The 18,213-nt window shown below is 41.8% G+C and overlaps 1 protein-coding gene across 2 annotated transcripts in view; it reads right to left on the minus strand.

Moving 5' to 3' along the window:
- LOC126354093 (transcriptional regulator ATRX-like) overlaps positions 1-18,213 on the minus strand; it is a 479,559-nt gene that overhangs the window by 44,441 nt on the left and 416,905 nt on the right. For both annotated transcript variants that reach the window (XM_050003480.1, XM_050003481.1), the window contains one exon: positions 11,213-11,313. In XM_050003480.1, the coding sequence (XP_049859437.1) occupies positions 11,213-11,313 (101 nt within the window). The remainder of the gene's footprint in view (positions 1-11,212; positions 11,314-18,213) is intronic.

The following is an 18,213-nucleotide window of genomic DNA, read 5'->3' on the forward strand; positions in this document are numbered from 1 at the left end:
GTGGCATCCGGAACAGGTGTTGCTGGCACACAAGGCCGAAGCTGGTCCGAATGACGCACTGCTACACCCGTGTGTGTCTGGATTTCATACAGGTGTCGGCCACAGTGTTGTAAAATGCGGCCAGGACTCCATTCTGGCCACCTGCCATATCCCCATACAAGGTCGGCGGCGGTAAACCGGCCAATCGAAGGCACCCGCAGCGGTGAGGTGGAAGGCCGCAGAAGAAGAAGTAGTGTGCGGGGCTGTCGGCCATGTAAGAGCTCAGCTGGGCTGTGGTCGCCCATGGGGGTGAAACGGTAAGAAGCCAGAAATTGGAGAAGTGCATCATCAGCAGAAGAAGTCAGGAGTTTCCTCATCTGAGCCTTATATGTGCGGACCAGTCGTTCGGCCCCACCGTTTGACTGTGGATGGAACAGAGGGGGCGTGACATGCATGACGCCATGACGGGCACAAAAATCTGCAAAATCAGAAGAGGCAAATTGCGGACCATTATCAGTAACAAGAGTTGAGGGAAGGCCTTCCAAAGAGAAAATCCAAGCTAGAGCATTGGTGGTTGCCACAGTGGTAGGTAATGTGCAATAGACAATGCAAGGAAAGTTAGAGTAGGCATGATAACGAGAAGCCAAAAAGACTTAAAAAGGTGCCACAAAGTCAGCATGAATACGCTCCCAGGGCTTCTCAGGCGAATTGTGGCCTGTGACGCACAAGGGCCGCAGGCAGTGACCATGTGTGCGATTTCAGAGTTGATGCTGGGCCAGTACACATGACAGCGTGCCAGAGATTTTGTGCGAGAGACACCCCAGTGCCCTTGGTGAAGGAGGCGCAAGACCGAAACATGTAAAGACGCAGGTACCACAACTCGTGGAGAAGCATTTTCGGCGGAAAGGAGGATAACATCATCCCTAGCTGTGAGGCGGTAATGCAAAGCATACTAGTTCCACAATGGATCAGAAGTCTTAGCGGACGGACGATCTGGCCAACCCTTCTGAATACAGTGTAAAACACGGGAGAGGGCAGGGTCAGAACCCGTAGCAGCCGCCAGCTGGTTCCCGGTGAAGGGGAACCCGTCCACAACCTGCTGCTCGGCAACATCCAAGTGGAAACACAAAAGTTCGTCCCTATCGAATGCCAGATCAGGACCCATGGGAAGGCGAGACAGTGCATCAGCATTCGCATGTTGAGCTGTCGGCCGGAAATTAATCTCATAACTGAAACGAGACAAGTAAAGAGCTCAACGCTGGAGGCGGTGTGCAGCCTTGTCGGGAAGTGACGTTGATGGATGAAACGAGGAAACAAGTGGTTTGTGATCCCTAACAAGATGAAATTTGGATCCATCGAGGAAAAAAAAAAAAAAACAAAACACCAAACTTACGAAGAGCATGAATAATGGCGGAAGCTTCTTTTTCAATTTGAGAATACATTTGTTGGACATCCATGAGCATTTTGGAGGCATAAGCAATGCGTTGTTCAGAACTGTCAGAAAAACGGTGCGCAAGGACTGCACTGACCCCGTATTGAGAGGCGTCCGTGGCAAGAACAAGATGTTGACCAGGTCGATAAGTAGCCAGGCACGGAGCCTGTTTCAGCATAGTCTTCAATATCTGGAAAGCCCAACTGCATGACGCGGACCAGTGAAAAGGCCCGTTTTTATGCATCAGGCGATGCAACGGCTAAGCCATCGAAGCAGCAGACGGTAAAAATTTGTGATAGTATGCTATTTTCCCCAAGAAGGCCTGCAGTTCCTTAACAGATGTAGGCGAGGAAGGGCATCGATCGCAGCGACAGTTTGCTGAAGCGGACGAATACCATCCCAAGAGTGTTGAAACCCCAAGTACGTGATAGATGCCTGAAAAATTATTGATTTCTGAAGATTGCACTTAAGATCGGCAGAGTGTAAGACATGAAAAAGTGTGCAGAGATTTTGAAGATGTTCGTCAGTGGTGGAGCCAGTGACAACAATGTCGTCCTGGTAATTTATACACCCAGCGACAGTGAGCAATAACTGTTACAAGAATCGCTGAAAGAGAGTAGGGGCGCAGGCAACCCCGATTGGCATTTGTTGGTATTGATAGAGGCCGAAAGGCATGTTAAGGACCAGAAACTGCCAGGAGGCAGCGTTGAGAGGAAGTTGATGATAAGCTTCTGACAGGTCAAGTTTAGAAAAATACTGGCCTCCAGCAAGTTTAATGAACAATTCTTTAGGCTGAGGCATAGGGTAAGTGTCAATAATGCATTCAGCATTTACAGTGGCTTTGAAATCGCCACAGAGACGGATATCACCATTTGGCTTAGCAACGATAATGACAGGAGAGGACCACTCGCTGCAAGTGACAGGAAGCAAGACCCCTGAAGCAGTGAGATGATCCAGCTCCCGTTTGACACGATCACGAAGGGCCACAGAAATGGGCTGAGTCTGAAAAACTTAGGCCAAGCAGTGGGTTTGAGTGTGATATGAGCTTCATGGGTTTGAGTGTGATATGAGCTTCAAAGTCTCCTAACCAAGGAGAAAAAAGGGATGAAAATGTCATCGACAAGGAATCCAATTGAGCATAAGGAATAGCATCAGAGGCGATATTGACAAAGCCATCTATGGAGAACCCAAAAACGCCAAAGGCATCAAAACCAAAAAGATTCTCCGCATTGCTATGGTCGACCACAAATATGGGAAAAGTGCGAATGGCAGATTTGTAAGATACCTCAGCACCAAATTGTCCCAAAAGAGAAATCTTCTGTTTATTGTAAGTCCGTAATTGCCTAGTGACAGGTGACAGAATTGGAGAACCCAACTGAAGATACGTCTGAGAATTGATGACAGTGGCAGCAGAACCAGTAACCACCTGCATGTGAACATTTCGACCAAATATCTGGACAGTGAGGAATAATTTCCCTGAAAGGGAAGAAGTACAATTGACAGACAACACAGAATCAGAATCAGCGTCATTTTCATGAACATCATGTATGCGGTCGGATTTGCAAATGAATGACACATGACCCTTTTTTTCTGCATTTGTGACACACGGCCCAACATTGTGGACAATCTTCTTGTGAATGTTTCGTAAAACACCGCGGACATGAAGGAAGTTGCCGTGGGTTTTGCTGCAGTTTCTTAGAGGTTTGTTTACGTTTAGGCCGAGGCTGTGCTTAGGAGTGTACTGCGGCCATATGGCCAGTGGGGACACACCACACGCTTCGTCAACATCGCACAGAGGTTGTATTTCCCCGACGTCGCCCCATGCCTCTATTTGCGCTCCAGTGGCACGCGAAATTTCAAAAGACTGAGCGATGGATAGTACTTCACCTAGAGTTGGATTTGCCAACTGAAGGGCATGTTGCCTAACTTCTTTGTCAGGTGCCAATCGGATAATAGCATCCCGTACCATGGAATCGGCGTAGGATTCTTTGTGAACTTCAGTAACAAATTGACACTTTCTACTGAGGCCGCGAAGTTCAGCAGCCCAAGCGCGATAGGCTTGATTTGTTTGTTTTTGACAACGATAAAAAGCAACATGAGAGGCTAACACATGCGTTTGCTTTTGAAAATAGACGGACAGAAGTGAGCACATTTCAGCAAAGGACAAAGACGCAGGATCTTTCAAAGGAGTCAATTGCGACAACAACTGATACATTTGAGGTGAAATCCATGAAAGGAACAGAGACTTACATGTTTGTTTGTCCACGACATGAAATGCCAAGTGGTGTTGTCGTAGACTTTTTTTGTAATCAGACCAATCTTCCGCCATCTCATCGTAAGGAGGAAAAGTAGGTAGTGACAACGCATTTGACGCCGTGACGAAATCACGAATCAAATTTGTGAGAAGCGTTTGATGTTCTATGAGACCTTGCAATAGTTGCTCTAAAGTAGCCATGGAAACATGTGGGTCAAAGATGGAAAAGAAAAATTACTACCTCGTCGCCAATTGTAATAACTTCAAGTTGAACAAATATATTTCAAGGAAGGCGCAATACATGAAAGTCACAGATCAAGTAAACAGAGTAAGACGTGTCTACACTTTAACAGTCAAATCATAACTGAGTCCAAGTCTAGCGGCCACTGGCTGGCAGACAGCGCTGCATTTAGAGGATGCATGTAACTGTGCGGCAGCACTTTGAAGGATCAGTGAGTCACAACACAATGCATCCCTAGCAGACTTCCTGAAGACAGTAGAGGAGGAACTGATGTAAAAGAGAGGGTAGATTTTTCAGCAGCAACCAACTTTGTCCGCACAAACTGACAGAACATTTGCATCACATTTTTTGGACAAAGTTCTAGTTACTGAAAGCTAAGTCAATACAAATCATTTCTGCAAAGTTTGTCCAGGCACAGTAGGTGGTGGGGGAATGACATATAAGTTATAAGTTTGGCATTTGTGCCCCATAGTGCTTCCTGGATTAACACACGACAATGATTGTACTGCACTACAGAAAATATTTTCACTTGCATGTATCTAGTTTTAGACTTTCATTTACTGTTTTGTGAATGCTGACAAAATAATAATTGGCTCACTCATGAGTGATAGCAAGTATAACTTTTTTTCATGGTTCTCACACTAATAATATTGTCTATTTGAAACTGTATATACTAAAATAAACTCAAAGTCCTGTAAAACATTAATGTTTCCTTTTAAATGGTACAACAACCATATTTCTACCATATTTTTGTATTTTGTGATATCATTTAAAGGCTACCCAAAATTATGTGCATTCATGGCCAAGTGCAAGTGGGAAAGAGCATCATACAGTTTTAAACCAATGTCTGAAAAGACAGACTGGAACAACATGGTACAATGATGGAATGTAACAGGCCATATTCAAGCTTCACAGTACAGTATATACCCCACTTTTATGTTCCCAGAATTAATGTTTTCCTGCTGTTTCTGACTTTTTTTATCAGCCCCATCAAATTTCCTATGCCCACAATGTTAGTCTGCACCCGATTTTGCATCAACATACTTATAATTTACTCGTGATTTACTCATTACAAAAAAAAACGCTTGTAGAGAAAAAATGATGCTGGCATAATGTCAGCTGCCTAGTAGTGTCTACAAATATTTCATGATTAACTTTCTTGACACCAGGGCACTCTACTCAGCGGATTTGAACCGGTCAACATGTAAAAGTTGGAACAATTATGCTGTATCTTCTGCCGCTCCCGTGGTAGCTGATGGGAGTAGCTAGGTTAGTTCGAATGAAGATATCATGACCAATCATAACAATTTCCAAACTGTCCCTACTGCACAAACACTGTTTCGTTATTGTTGTGACCATCGCGACACCTTTGGCAAACCATATTTAGCGTGTTTTTGTGTATGTCCACTTGCAGTGCTAGTTGACACCGTCATTCACTTTGAGTTGCTCATATGCTTTTAGTGTAAACACAGCACCAGTTACATATTTTCGTGCTGAGCAAAATGTGTTTTGAGAATTTATTTTCCTTGTCAAGTGCACTATTTATGTACTTTTTTTATGTTACACAAACAAAAAAAGTGAGTGATAATTTGCGTTTGTGTGTAGTTTTCTACATAACTGATGAGGAAAAGTACCTGATAACCTCAAAAAGATGACTACAGTGCAAGAGATGCCTAATCACACATATTCAAACACCAAACAAAAAAATTATGTACATATTTGCACTTGACAACGAGAAAAAAATTCTCGAAACACGTAGTCCTAAACATGAAGAAATACCTAACTAGTGCAGTGTTTCATTATTTAAAAATGAATGGCAACTGCAGGCTTTTAATAACATTGATTATGACATGAAATAGAGTCAAACTTTCCTACTTTCCAGACAATTATAAGTTAAAGTTACATAAGTGGTTTTATTACATAATAAATAAATCCCTGACAAGTCTTTTGAAGGTTATGTACATATATCATACATAAAGTGCCAGGGGGTATACTGTACCTAACTTTTACATATTAAAACATCATTCTCCACATTTTACACCATTTTTGGAAGTCTTTTGAAAAGTGTAAAAGGGGGGTATCACTGTAGTTTGTAACTGTTGATCTGATTTAGAAACTCACTCAGATACAAATTATTGGGTATAATGTGAGTGATGGGCAATTTTCAGGCATTATCAGGGCCTGCACCACAGTTATACTGTCAATAATGGTGTTAACAGAGATCACAAATCATTATTTCTTGACCGAGTTTCAGTATGCTAAGTATTTTGTTAATGAGTAATTTTGCATCACAACCAATGTGCTGTAACCCCATCCAGTTAAAAAAAAAGAAATTATTGTAATATGCAATAACATACAAAAACATGTTTTGGAACATGTCAAATTGATGTAACCGTAAAGGATTATAAGTCACAGAACTTTTATTGGCAAATGATACACACGATATTAAAAAGTAAGTTTGGAATATCTCTCGGGCACAATTATTGAATTATGCTAGTCCAATTGTTTGCTTAATTGGAAGACAATCATGTCGCAAGACATGACACACTAAGAGAAAATGTCATCTGATAACTTTTTTTTTTGCCCAAAATTAACTTACAAAAATCCACACGTAGTTGGTCACCATCCACACAAAGGCTCAACCAAGGCAGTTAGCGCAAAATTTACCACATTATCATATGGTGAATATCTAACACAAATTAGCAGTATAAATGGATTCCTGGGGGCTTTGTGCAATCTCTGCTACATTTGTTCCAGGTATTCATAACCATGAAGTTAAGATTTCTGTTTACATAAAAAAGCAGTATCTCAAAGCTGCACTACTACTGAGTACTCTGACCTGAAGGAATTCCAATACATTCTAATGTGCAAATACCCTCCTGTACATAAGGTAAAGATGATACAAATACAAAATAACTGACAAATTGTGGCAAAGAGCAAAGTATATCATCCTGTAGCACAACATGCATCTGAACGTAACGGACTTGATTTCAATGGCCGCTTCACAAACTGAAACATCTGGATTCTTCCATCCACCACCAACTTTTCTGAACTGTGCAGATGGGAGTTTATCCTTACAACACATTCTCTGTTCTCAAAATTATCCTGGTCTGAACCTATAGTAACCTACTGTTCCCACACTCTCCACCCAACAATTTCCACCTCTATTCTCATCCCCTTTTGTGTGCCGCCCTCAGGCAATGCATCCGCCATCTTTCTCCTTCTTTACACCTCTCCTTTTTAGATGCAGTATTTCTTGACTTCTGAAAAGCAATGAACTTGGTACCATACCAACATTTACTAAGAATAGCACAATTACATAAAGCAAGTTTTGTGACTAGGTTGAGGATTTCTTGATAAGGAGGATACAGCATGTATCTTGGATGGAGATTCATCGACAGATGTGGAAGTAACTTCAGTTGTGACTCAGGGAAGTGTGTTGAGACTCTTGGTGTTCAAGTTTTGTATTAATGAGCTAGCAGGCAATATTAATGGCAGCCTCAGACTTCTCACAGATGATGCATTATCTAGAATGAAGAACTGTCTCAGGAAAGCTGCACAAATATGCAATCAGATCTTGATAGGATTTGAAAGAGAAGCAAAGAGTTCCAACTTTCTTTAAATGTAAATAAATGATAAATTATGCACTTCAAAAAAGGAAAGAAGTATTATCCAACAAATACAATGAGTCACAACTAGAATTTGCAAATCACCCAAAAACCTGTGTGAAATAATTTTTGGGGATATGAAATGGATGATCACACACAGTCATTCACAAGTAAGGAATGTGGGGCACTTCACTCTGTTAGCATGATACTGGGAAAATGATGTCAGTCTACAAAAATGACTGCCAACAAATCGTCTCTGTTTCATCTCAAAATATTGTTTAGGTGTGTGGGATCATTATCAAATAGAATCAACAGTGGATACTGTATATATTATACAAAGAATGGTCACAGTTTTGTTTGACTCCAGATAGAGTGTTACAGGAATGCTGAAAAACCTGTACTGCCAGACTCTTGAAGAGAGGTCCAAATTATCCTAGCAAAACCCAGCTACAGAATTTCAATAACCTGTACTTAGTGATAAATGTAGAAATATTCATCAGCTCCACACATATTGTTCTCAGAGAGACCACGAAGACAAAACTGCACTAATTATAGCATGTAGAATTGCAAATAAGTATTAATTCTTCTTGTTCTCCATACACAGCTGGAATGGGAAGAAATCCTACCATGTACCATTGTAAGTACCCTCTCTGCCATCCAATTCATGGTGATTTTCAGAGTATGGAAGCAGACACAGATATTTTCCCTGTGAGATATAACAATAGGCTATCAACTGCCACACCATCGATCTGCTCATAACAGTTTCTTCAAACAGAAAATAAATTGATGTGAGAATGTGTCTAAGAATTTTCAAATTCTTCTACCACGAATTCCATGGATTCAGGTAGGATGAATCTCAGAAATGTTTTGAGCACTGAATGAATGACTGAATGCATGAATGCAAACATATGAATTAAAATGGGTCCTGCTTTCAAGGCAATTATCATTAATTGAACAGAAATGGTAAGAACACAAATTTGCTCAATTCTTGTGTGGCAGATCTCATAATGGCATTTTCCCGTGGGGTGCAAAATATGTTTACAATGCAGTGCTTGTCCACCGCCAATGGGTTTCCAGACCTTAATGGAATCCATCACAGTGTAAGAACACACTTCAAGGTTGGAAGTACATAATAAATGGTTCCTTAGGAAAGCAAGCAATCTTATTTCTTTTATGGAAGGATTTCTACATTCTATTGTATGTGGGATGTTACTTGATATTTATTTTCGAGGAAGCTGGAAATGGAGGAGATGGATGAAGCTGACTAGTATTGTCCTCCTTCTAGTCAGTGAAAATCTTAGTTTGCAAATAAAACTATTTGTGGTAGCATTTTACAGTAATATTTTATAGTTTGTAGAGAAACTATTTCAGTTTTGACTACACAAAATCATGTAAATTATCACTACCTTTGTGTGTGACATCAGCTATTTAATTTACATAAAGTACTGCAAACTTTGGTGAGCTGTGGCACTTACGGATGCAAGATTGCAAAGCTTGTAGCATTGCTGTGATGACCTGTCAGGTGCTCCGGGCACGGACGAGACAGTATTAATGAATTATACATTTCCTAACGTTGGTTTTACAAGTGTATCATCATCTCCATGGCACCAATGAGCAAGGTGGTAGCTGCAGCTAACAGGAGTGGAATGCACTCATGCACCCAGCTTAGCTGTCTCTTGTGGCCATTGGCAAGGTCACAGCAGCTTACACAGCAAGAGTGCCACTATTTAGGGCAGCCAGCCTGGCTGGCTGTAGGTGTTGCTCGCCTGGGTGTGATGTCTAATAGCTTGGCGATGCTCTTCACTAGGGCACACTCGTAATGTCAAAGGGAGTGCCCAATAAGCTCCAACAGCTCTGCGTGAGGTGGTGGTGATGTTGAGTTATGTCATGGTCTCTCAGTAAGCTTCTAGCAGCTTTGCTTGAGATGGGGGTGGTGGTGCTGATTTATGTCATGGTCTCTCCACCCCAGGAAGGCTGTGGATGCCAGTGCCACTCATGGATGCAAGTCGGGCTGGCAACAGCTTGCAATGGCTAAGCACATTCCTCAACTTATAATTCTTGACACCTGTTCGTGCTGTCCACTCCCACAAAGGCACCTTTCAACTCTCTGCTTTCTCTCTTTCCCTTCTTTATGTCCTTCCTACAATATTCATATTTTTCATGTCCCAAGGTCTGTTTTCAGTCCACCAGTCGCCAATATCTCTCTGCACCTTCTCTGCATACTCCAGAGTCTTGCATTAGGCTATTTCCATCTCCCTGACACTTTTCTTCTGTGCAAAAGATGCTTGGTCTTTTGCTCCAGCCTGTAAAGTGTTAAGTGAGTCCTTGCTGCTTGCAAATTGATTTGCACTGCTCTCATGTACATAGGCTATAGCAACTTATAAAATTCTGAATGTTTCCTCCAGAGTAGACTGCCATGGGATGGACAATAACACGGTTGACCCTGTAATGACTAAATAAAACCCAACATAAGAGTAGGTACTTAAATACACTGTCATTATACACTTATTATAATCTAATGTTCTGTCGGAATGGCTGCTCCTGAATATAACTACTTTGAGTTTAAAGACAATGAGCTCAGCTCACCACAAACCGCAGTACATTACAAATTGATCTGCAGACATGGTTCCAATGTTAATGCAGTTAATGCACCTCCCCAGTACAGTGAGAGTTTGAAAGTGCATCAAATATGACCAATTTGGCTCCCAGAGAGCTGGTGGTAGAAGACACCAACTTTTTACATCAGAGGAAGAAAGGTTGGCAGCTCAAAGTGGCTAAGCACAGCAGACCAGGCTGGTGGCAGTCTCAATGGTGGTAGCCATCTGACAAATTGTAGTCAGCACATCACAAGCCTTGCCTTGAAGCTGGCTCACTGCAACTGCAATTCAGAATGGCTCAGGAGCCTGAGTATTTACAGCCATCTGTCAGAGGTAATAACATTATATCTTGGCAAGGATGATCAAATGTGACCTTGTTATCCAGGTCTGTCAGTCATCTTCACCACACCTCACTGGTGCTTCCTGCAATGTCAGGGGGCCAAAAGGCGTTCTTCTGTAAGATGTGTGTGTTGTTACAGCACCCTCCTGTGCTGCCAGAATGACATTTTGTTACCTTCACAAGAGGTAATATGACTAAATTAGTGATTCAGACATCTCGCTCAAACAATGTATGTCAATGGTCTGGGGTTTTGTACCACATTATTTTCAGAACTGGCTTTCCTGTCTATATGTCATTGTGGTGCTGTGCTCAAGCCTGTCTTGGCTTGGCTAGGTGCTCACTGAGGAAACTTTGAAAATTTTTACATTCACCCAGCATATTTTTCTACGGCGCAACAGGACTTCTCTTTTATATACCTGCCCTTATTAAAAGCCCATATTTTTAACACTTAATAAAGTTTACTGACCTTGCAGAACTTAAGTTCTGTATACTACACCTGAGTGCTACTTTCAATTTAAGTAGGGCATATTACGTACTGACTGAAATTCTGGATAACTTGTTTCCAATATTGGCACCCATCACTTGCCTCTTTCTAAGTGACTGAGCGCTTTGGTGTGGTCTGAATAGTTACAAAATACGGTGTAACTATCTGATTTGAATTCCATGAGTTCAGTTGAGAAAAAGTTAAGTAATATGGTACTTTTACTGCAGATCCACAGACACAACACACTTATTCAATTCTAAATATAATGCTTACTAACCTCTCTTCGTAGCATATCACGTAACAGTTGAGTTGGTATTTGAAGCTGTCCCACAGGTCCCTGGTGCATTCCCATGTTTTGGTTCATGAAGGCAAATGCCGCTGAACATGGAAAACACAACATTTAATTCCAGAGAGGAGACATTTCATATATTACAATGTACACATCAGTCACAATGATAAAATTTTAAGTAATATAACTAATTTTATACCTCGGTAAGTGCGCAAAGTTAAACTGATACTGTCAGTGCGAAATACTGCAATTTGTACAGCTGCCGAATCAAATAATGAGGAAATTTCCTGTTTAGGAGGGAGGTTATTTACATATATTGTCGCAGAAGAAGCAGAGTAGCACAGTCGCCATAGTGTAGTGGTTATGATATAAGACTGTTGCTTGGATGTTCGTGAGTTCAAATCTCCTCTGAACTGTAAAATTTTAATTTCTGTATTCAGTTCAAGTACCTTCTAGAAGTATCCACAAATGGCAAGAATCAGTGTACTACAATGTTCTGTAGCTGTATATATACTGTATGTGTACTGGCCGGAGGCAGTTAGCTCTGCCCTCTGGTATGTGCAAGTGCTGAATAAACCTTCGTTAAGTGAAGCTAGTGTTCGTCATTCGTCTACTTTCACCTTCCTCTATGTGACATTATATTATGTCATAGAGGAAACTGAGGGTTGTGTTTGTAGTTTTGCCACTGTGTATTGAATTATAAATATCAAAATAGAATAAGAGGTGAAAGTAGCATCACTGGGAAATGAGTATTTCAAGAAGAAGGAAATTATTTTCTAAAAGTCACCCTCCATAGTTAAGTGTTCAGCATGGCTGACTGCCTATGCACTATGTGGTTGAACAAATCAATGGGATCTCCAGGCCAATAATGCCACACAAACATTTCATATCATATCATGTTGTTTCATTTTCTAAAAATTCTGTTGTTATTGAGCAAAAATCTAAAATCACTGCTACACTGGAGAAAAAAAAAAATTACTGCTACAGTGAGTAAATAATAAACACAGAAACTTTCAAGCTAATGAAAAAGAAACTAAAAATTGAAAGGACATCCCACACCAGAGAATATCATTCATGTTAAGCTGAAGAGCTTCCAAGAAATGTTAGATCAAAACCATTTTTGAATGAAAAATTAAAGAAAGGGCAAAGACCACTGCATATAGTGGGCAAAGACAGTACATGTAAGAAAACTGGGGCTTACAAAATATAGTCTACTTACTGAAGCTTCTACTCTGCACAGACAGGAACAGTACTTTGCACGAGACATAATTCCTACACAACAGGTAATTAACATGTGACAAGTCTTCTATTGAAGAACTGCAATAAGTCTGCTGTTGCAAGTGACCTACATGAACCAGAAGACAAAAGTGTATGATATGCAGACTGCCCTGACTGTTCTACACACACAACTGGAAAGGTTGATTGGTTGGTATTGAGGGACTAAACATTGCAATCAACAGCCCATCAGTCAATAGGTTAGTTAATCTGGTGTTAATTGGGGGGGGGGGGGGGGGGGACAAAAAAACCACAAAGGAATTGTCCGAGTGGAACACAAGTCGGTACATGTGATGTACATATACGACAAATAGATGAACAAAGATTCAAGAGAAAGATCTTCACAAATTAATGTGTTGGTACACCTCTGACTATTATGCAAGCAGTTATTTGATTTGGCACTGATTAAGAGTTCTCAAATGTTTTCCTAAGGGGTACCGTCTCAAATTCTGTTCAACTGGCACATTAGATTATCAAAATCCCGAGATGGTTGGAGGGCCCTGCCCATAATGCTCCAAATATTCTCAATTGGAGAGAGATTCAGGCCAAGGTAGAATTTGGCAAGCACGAAGACAAGCAGCAGAAACTCTCACTGTGTACGGGTGGGCATTATCTTGCTGAAATGTAGGCCAGGACAGCTTGTCCTGAATAGCAACAAAAATGGGGCGTAGAATAACATTAACATACTGATGTGCTGAAAGGATGCTGCACACGACAACCAAACGAGGCCTGCTATGAAATGAAATGGTACCCCCATGCAATTGCTGCTGGTTGTCGAGCCATATGATGGGTGACAGTTAGGTTGGTATACCACAGCTGAACAGAGTGTCACCAGGCATGTCTTTGCTGGTCATCAGGACACAGTTCGAAGTGGGACTCATCACAGAAGACAATTCTATTCCAGTCACTGAGACTCCAGGCCGTATGTGCCCATCATCACTGAAATTAGCTTGTTGATGTACAGATGTCGATTGTAATTGGCACAAGGGGTACCATGAGCTCAGCCCCATTTGTATGAGCCGCCTATTAATGGTCCTTGTGGTCACTGAAGCACCAGTTGCAAATTGGATTGATGATGATGATGAATCTGGTGCCTTGAATGCCTCTCTGATGACTGCTCAGGACTGCTCAGTCCTCAAGTTCTGTTGCCTCTCTAGGTCATCCACTGCCTTCTTGATGCTGTGTTCGGCCAAGATTCATCCAATCCTTCCAACTCATTGAATATCATCACCATGACTTCCATCTAAATGTCGAGTGATTACTCCAACCAGCTTCTTTGAGCCTGACTGCACATCCTCTCTCAAATGCTGGCAGATATGGATGTTGTTCATTTACCTGTCTACAAGGTACAGTTACTGCCGAACTAAGTACTCCAAATGAAATTCGCAATGACTGTATGCCCTGGTATCGACATGTCCTCAATAAACTATCCTTGGCCCGTCACATGGTGAAATTACACTGCAGTGCACTGCTTTCATTCACTGGGTGCCAAAGTTTACAATTTTGCATTTTCTGTCAATACCTGTATGAAAATCAATTTGTGATCAATTTGGGTAACTCCTTCGTGGTTCGTCTTTTTTTAATGTAGGAACGGTAAAATAAGGACACTAAGAGCAATATTGATGTCAGAGCCAAGAAATAATTTAAGGAAGAGTTAAAGTATATGGATTGGTCCAGTACGTAGCTCCGAGCAGATGATCACTCTCCCAGGTCTCACTTGTGGTGAGGAAACTCCACTGGCATCTGACCACTGTCAACCCAATTAAGGCTGAAGACAGTTACAGTATAAAGAATCCCTGTTAGCCAAGAGATTTGCATGACAATAATACAAGAAGGCGAGAGAAATAATCAGGTCAATAGATGGGTGGGGCCAGGTGAGTGTACCATGGGACTTTGCACATGGAAGTGGCCATTGCTTCCACAGCACCCTGTCATTCCCATCCATACATACAAAGTGTTGAAGTGAAAAAAGCACTCACTATTCATTCAAGTGCTAACGGTAAAACAGAAAAAGTACATTGCAGGAAAAAGATGCTAACCACATCTAACAAAAATTATTACAGAATATAAGAGGAATGACCAAGACAGCTGGCAAAGGAGGTAGGGTTGACCAAGAACCAGCACGGGGCATGAGACGCCCCAATCCAAACTACCCTGTCTTCACTACAAAAGTAGTTTAAAACATTATATCGGAGAATAAAAACAACTTTCATGTAGAACGTAGAGAATCAGTTCAACTGTCTGTGAGTCATCCACCAATATTAGAGGCAAAGAACCTGGAAAGCCAAGCTTAGCATGGAGAGCCGAAGGAGGGGGTTTCCTATAGGATGTGAGCTACCTGTAAAAGATCTGCAACCACAACATAGAGGTGGTTTCTTACATAAAATAAAACTGTGATTTAATCTAGCATGACCAATTTGGAGAGGCACAGGATGGTGGATTCCATCTAGGAGGAGCACCATGCAGCAATAGTCTACTTGACAACACAGACTTTTCACTAGAAGTTGTTTCATCTCTGAGTGAAAAGAGGTTATCATCAAAGTGAGTGTTGGTTGAATAATCGCTCCTCTGGGTCAGCCATTTCATTCTCTGAGATACCCACATGACTTGGGATCCAGAGAAGGGCAGCTTATCAGACAGCATGACTAAAGTCATAGGGAAACTCATAAATGGTAGATATCACAGGGTAACAAGAGTAACACTGATAAATAACCTAGAGGCTGCTCAATGAGTCAATACAAATTAAAATGCAGTCAAGGGAGGCCTGTTAAATAAAATGTAGGGCTCTGTTAACAACTATCAGCTCTGCCATTTATTGCTGCCAGCAATAAATGTTGTTCCAAACACGAGGGAGTTTGAAAAGCACATCCTGCTTATCCACGGTTTTAGAGCTGTTGGTGAAAATTATAGTAGCACCCTCATGCTCCTGAATAACTGAGACATACAGAAGCCAAAATGTCATGGGAATGACTGAAAATTTTAGATCCTTGAAATAGATCAGTCCAAATACATGGTCTGTGTATTAAGCAAAAATGGTCTGCATGGGAAAACATGGGCAACAAATTCTAAAGAAGTTACGCAGAGATCCCAGCAGAGGGCCTACAGCTGTGCTGTAATTGATAATCCCACTTGAGGGCAAGTGTCAGTGTGTCAATGAGCCCTGCACATGATACACTGGATGATTAGGAAACTGTCGGGTGGTGATTTCATAAGTGAGCAAGAGTGGGTATCACAATTGAATACGGGGGTTCCCCATTTCTGCCAGAACTCTATCTATGGGACTAGTCTGGAAGTTGCCAATAGCCAAACTTATTCCAAAATTATGGATGGAGTCCAATAATTTCAAACCTGAAGGTGCTCGAATGGCTCTGAGCACTATGGGACTTAACATCTGAGGTCATCAGTCCCAAACTTGAAGGTGCCGTGAGATATAAACCTGGCAGCTGTGGTCCAATCGGGACAAGACTAGTGCCTGATAAATATGTAGGAGAGTAGTGATATCAAATCCCTAGAGGTACGAGCAATGAAGCAGAGTGTTAAGTTTTGCACGCAACTATTCTCTAGGTGACACATTTGGGGCAGCCGTAGCAGCTTTTCATTGAAGATGAGTGGCAAAAATTAGGACTGTGGAACAACAACCAAGTGATGGGTACCCATGAAGAGTTCTGCTTCAGGGATGGACTGTGACACAAATGGATGACTCACATTTTTATTGGAGAGAATTGAAAGCCATGGGAAAGCAACCTAGTCGAGGCCCTTTGATTGGAACCTCAGAGCTGATGTTCCATCAAGGCTACAGACGGCGAGCTACACCAAATGCATAAGTGGGTGACTTGTGGTGCAACAGAGGTCACTAGCCCACTGATGGCTATGAGGAATAGTGTAACACTCAGTACAGAGCCATGTATGACACTCTTCTCTTGGACCTATGGACAGCTGAGTGCTATACCAATTCCAACCAGATGCAACCAGTGGGATAAAAAGCAATGAATAAAAATTGGTAAACAGCACTGAAAGCATGCGTCATGGAGGGTAAGTAAAATGTGATGGCACTAAGCAATGTCACATGTCTTATATAGGTCAAAATAGACTGCAATGAGATGTTGGTGTTTAGAAAAAGCCCTTTAGACTGGTCTTTCTGACCTAGCCACATGGGCAATTATGGATCATCCCTCCCAGGAACTGCACTGATAGGAGAACAAGAGGATCCTGGATTTGAAACCCTTCATAATCACTGGGCTACCACTCTCTGAAAAAGTTAGCAGAGGGTATTGGTATGGCTAAACGTTTGGCAGCTGGTGATGGGCATTCACTTTTTCATTTGTTTTAAGGATGGGACAGTGATACTATTTCGCCATTATGAAGAGGAAACACGTCCTAGTGAAATACGATTGAAGACCCTGAGGAGATGGGTATCTTTGAGCAACACACAGATGGTGGATAATCTGATTATAAATCAAATCAAGAGCCTGAAGCAGTATTTTGCGTCGAGTCACGAGTCTGAAGCAGTCAGTGAAAGGTTCTTTGTATAATTCTGCAGGACGGTGGGGGGAAGACTAAGGATAGAGGATGTCTTCAATTGAAATTGAAAGATACCTGCTGCAGTCCCAAAGTAAATCACGGGGTGTTTAGTAAGAATTAATGCACTGAGAGATATACCGCCACAAAGGAGGAGGACAGTTGTTGATCTTGTGTGTTCCAGTAGACTACAGAGCTTGGCCAAAACCAGGGATTGGTTGGTTTGTGGGATCGAAGGGACCAGACTACTAGGGCCATTGGTCACTTTTTCCACCAACTTGAAACACCTTCAAAGAATAAAAACAAACAATGGAGATGACAAGAGATGACACAGGACAAGAAAGACACAGACAGACCAGAAAAAAGGAATTAAAATCACACTGTATGGGCAGGGGCACTACAAATGTAGTGTGTGGACATTAAGTTGGGAATGTGGGTCTCACGGGGGAGCGTGCATGGGATAAATTCCTGCAGTCACACTATCCTCCCCGTAGATGTATATCAATGCCTGTCGACAGCATAGGGTCTTGATTTAATTATCATTACAAATGGTGATCACTGGAATCATCTGTACTCGCCTTTTTACTGCTTCCAACGTGGAATGGATCAGAATCCACTCACTGGCAACACCTGTGCAAACCAATGTACAGACTCATTCAGATGCTTTCTTAGGGTCAGTACAGTTCCGGAAAAAAAAAGGGGGGGATGGGGTGGGGTATCAGAAAGGGGGAGAGATGGGATGGAAGTATCAATTTTCTAGTTGAAATTTAGCACATATAGGAGACCTGTGGTCTAGGGGGAGAGTCTCTGATTAATAATCAAAACGTCCTTGGTCCCGGGTTTGAAACCCGCCACTGCTAAAACTTTGATTAATAATCAGCACTTGTGGCCGAAGACTTCCGGCATACGACGTAACCCTCATTCAGCCAATGCCCCGGCAAAGAGGGTGGAGGAGCAGACAGAGGTTCAGCTCACACTTGTCCTTGGGGTGGGACATTTCCCCTGAAGGTAGAAGAATAAGCAAAGATCAATCATATGAGGATGCAGAAGGCAATGTAAACCACTGCATTAAAGACACACGACATGTATCCACAGGAAATTTGACCTGTAATTGAAAAATGGTCATGATGATCTCTCCATTGGCAAAATATTCTGGAATAATCCCTCATTAGGATTACTGAGAGGAGACTGACAAA

This window comes from Schistocerca gregaria, chromosome 3 (assembly GCF_023897955.1).
Source record: "Schistocerca gregaria isolate iqSchGreg1 chromosome 3, iqSchGreg1.2, whole genome shotgun sequence".
NCBI lineage: Eukaryota > Metazoa > Arthropoda > Insecta > Orthoptera > Acrididae > Schistocerca > Schistocerca gregaria.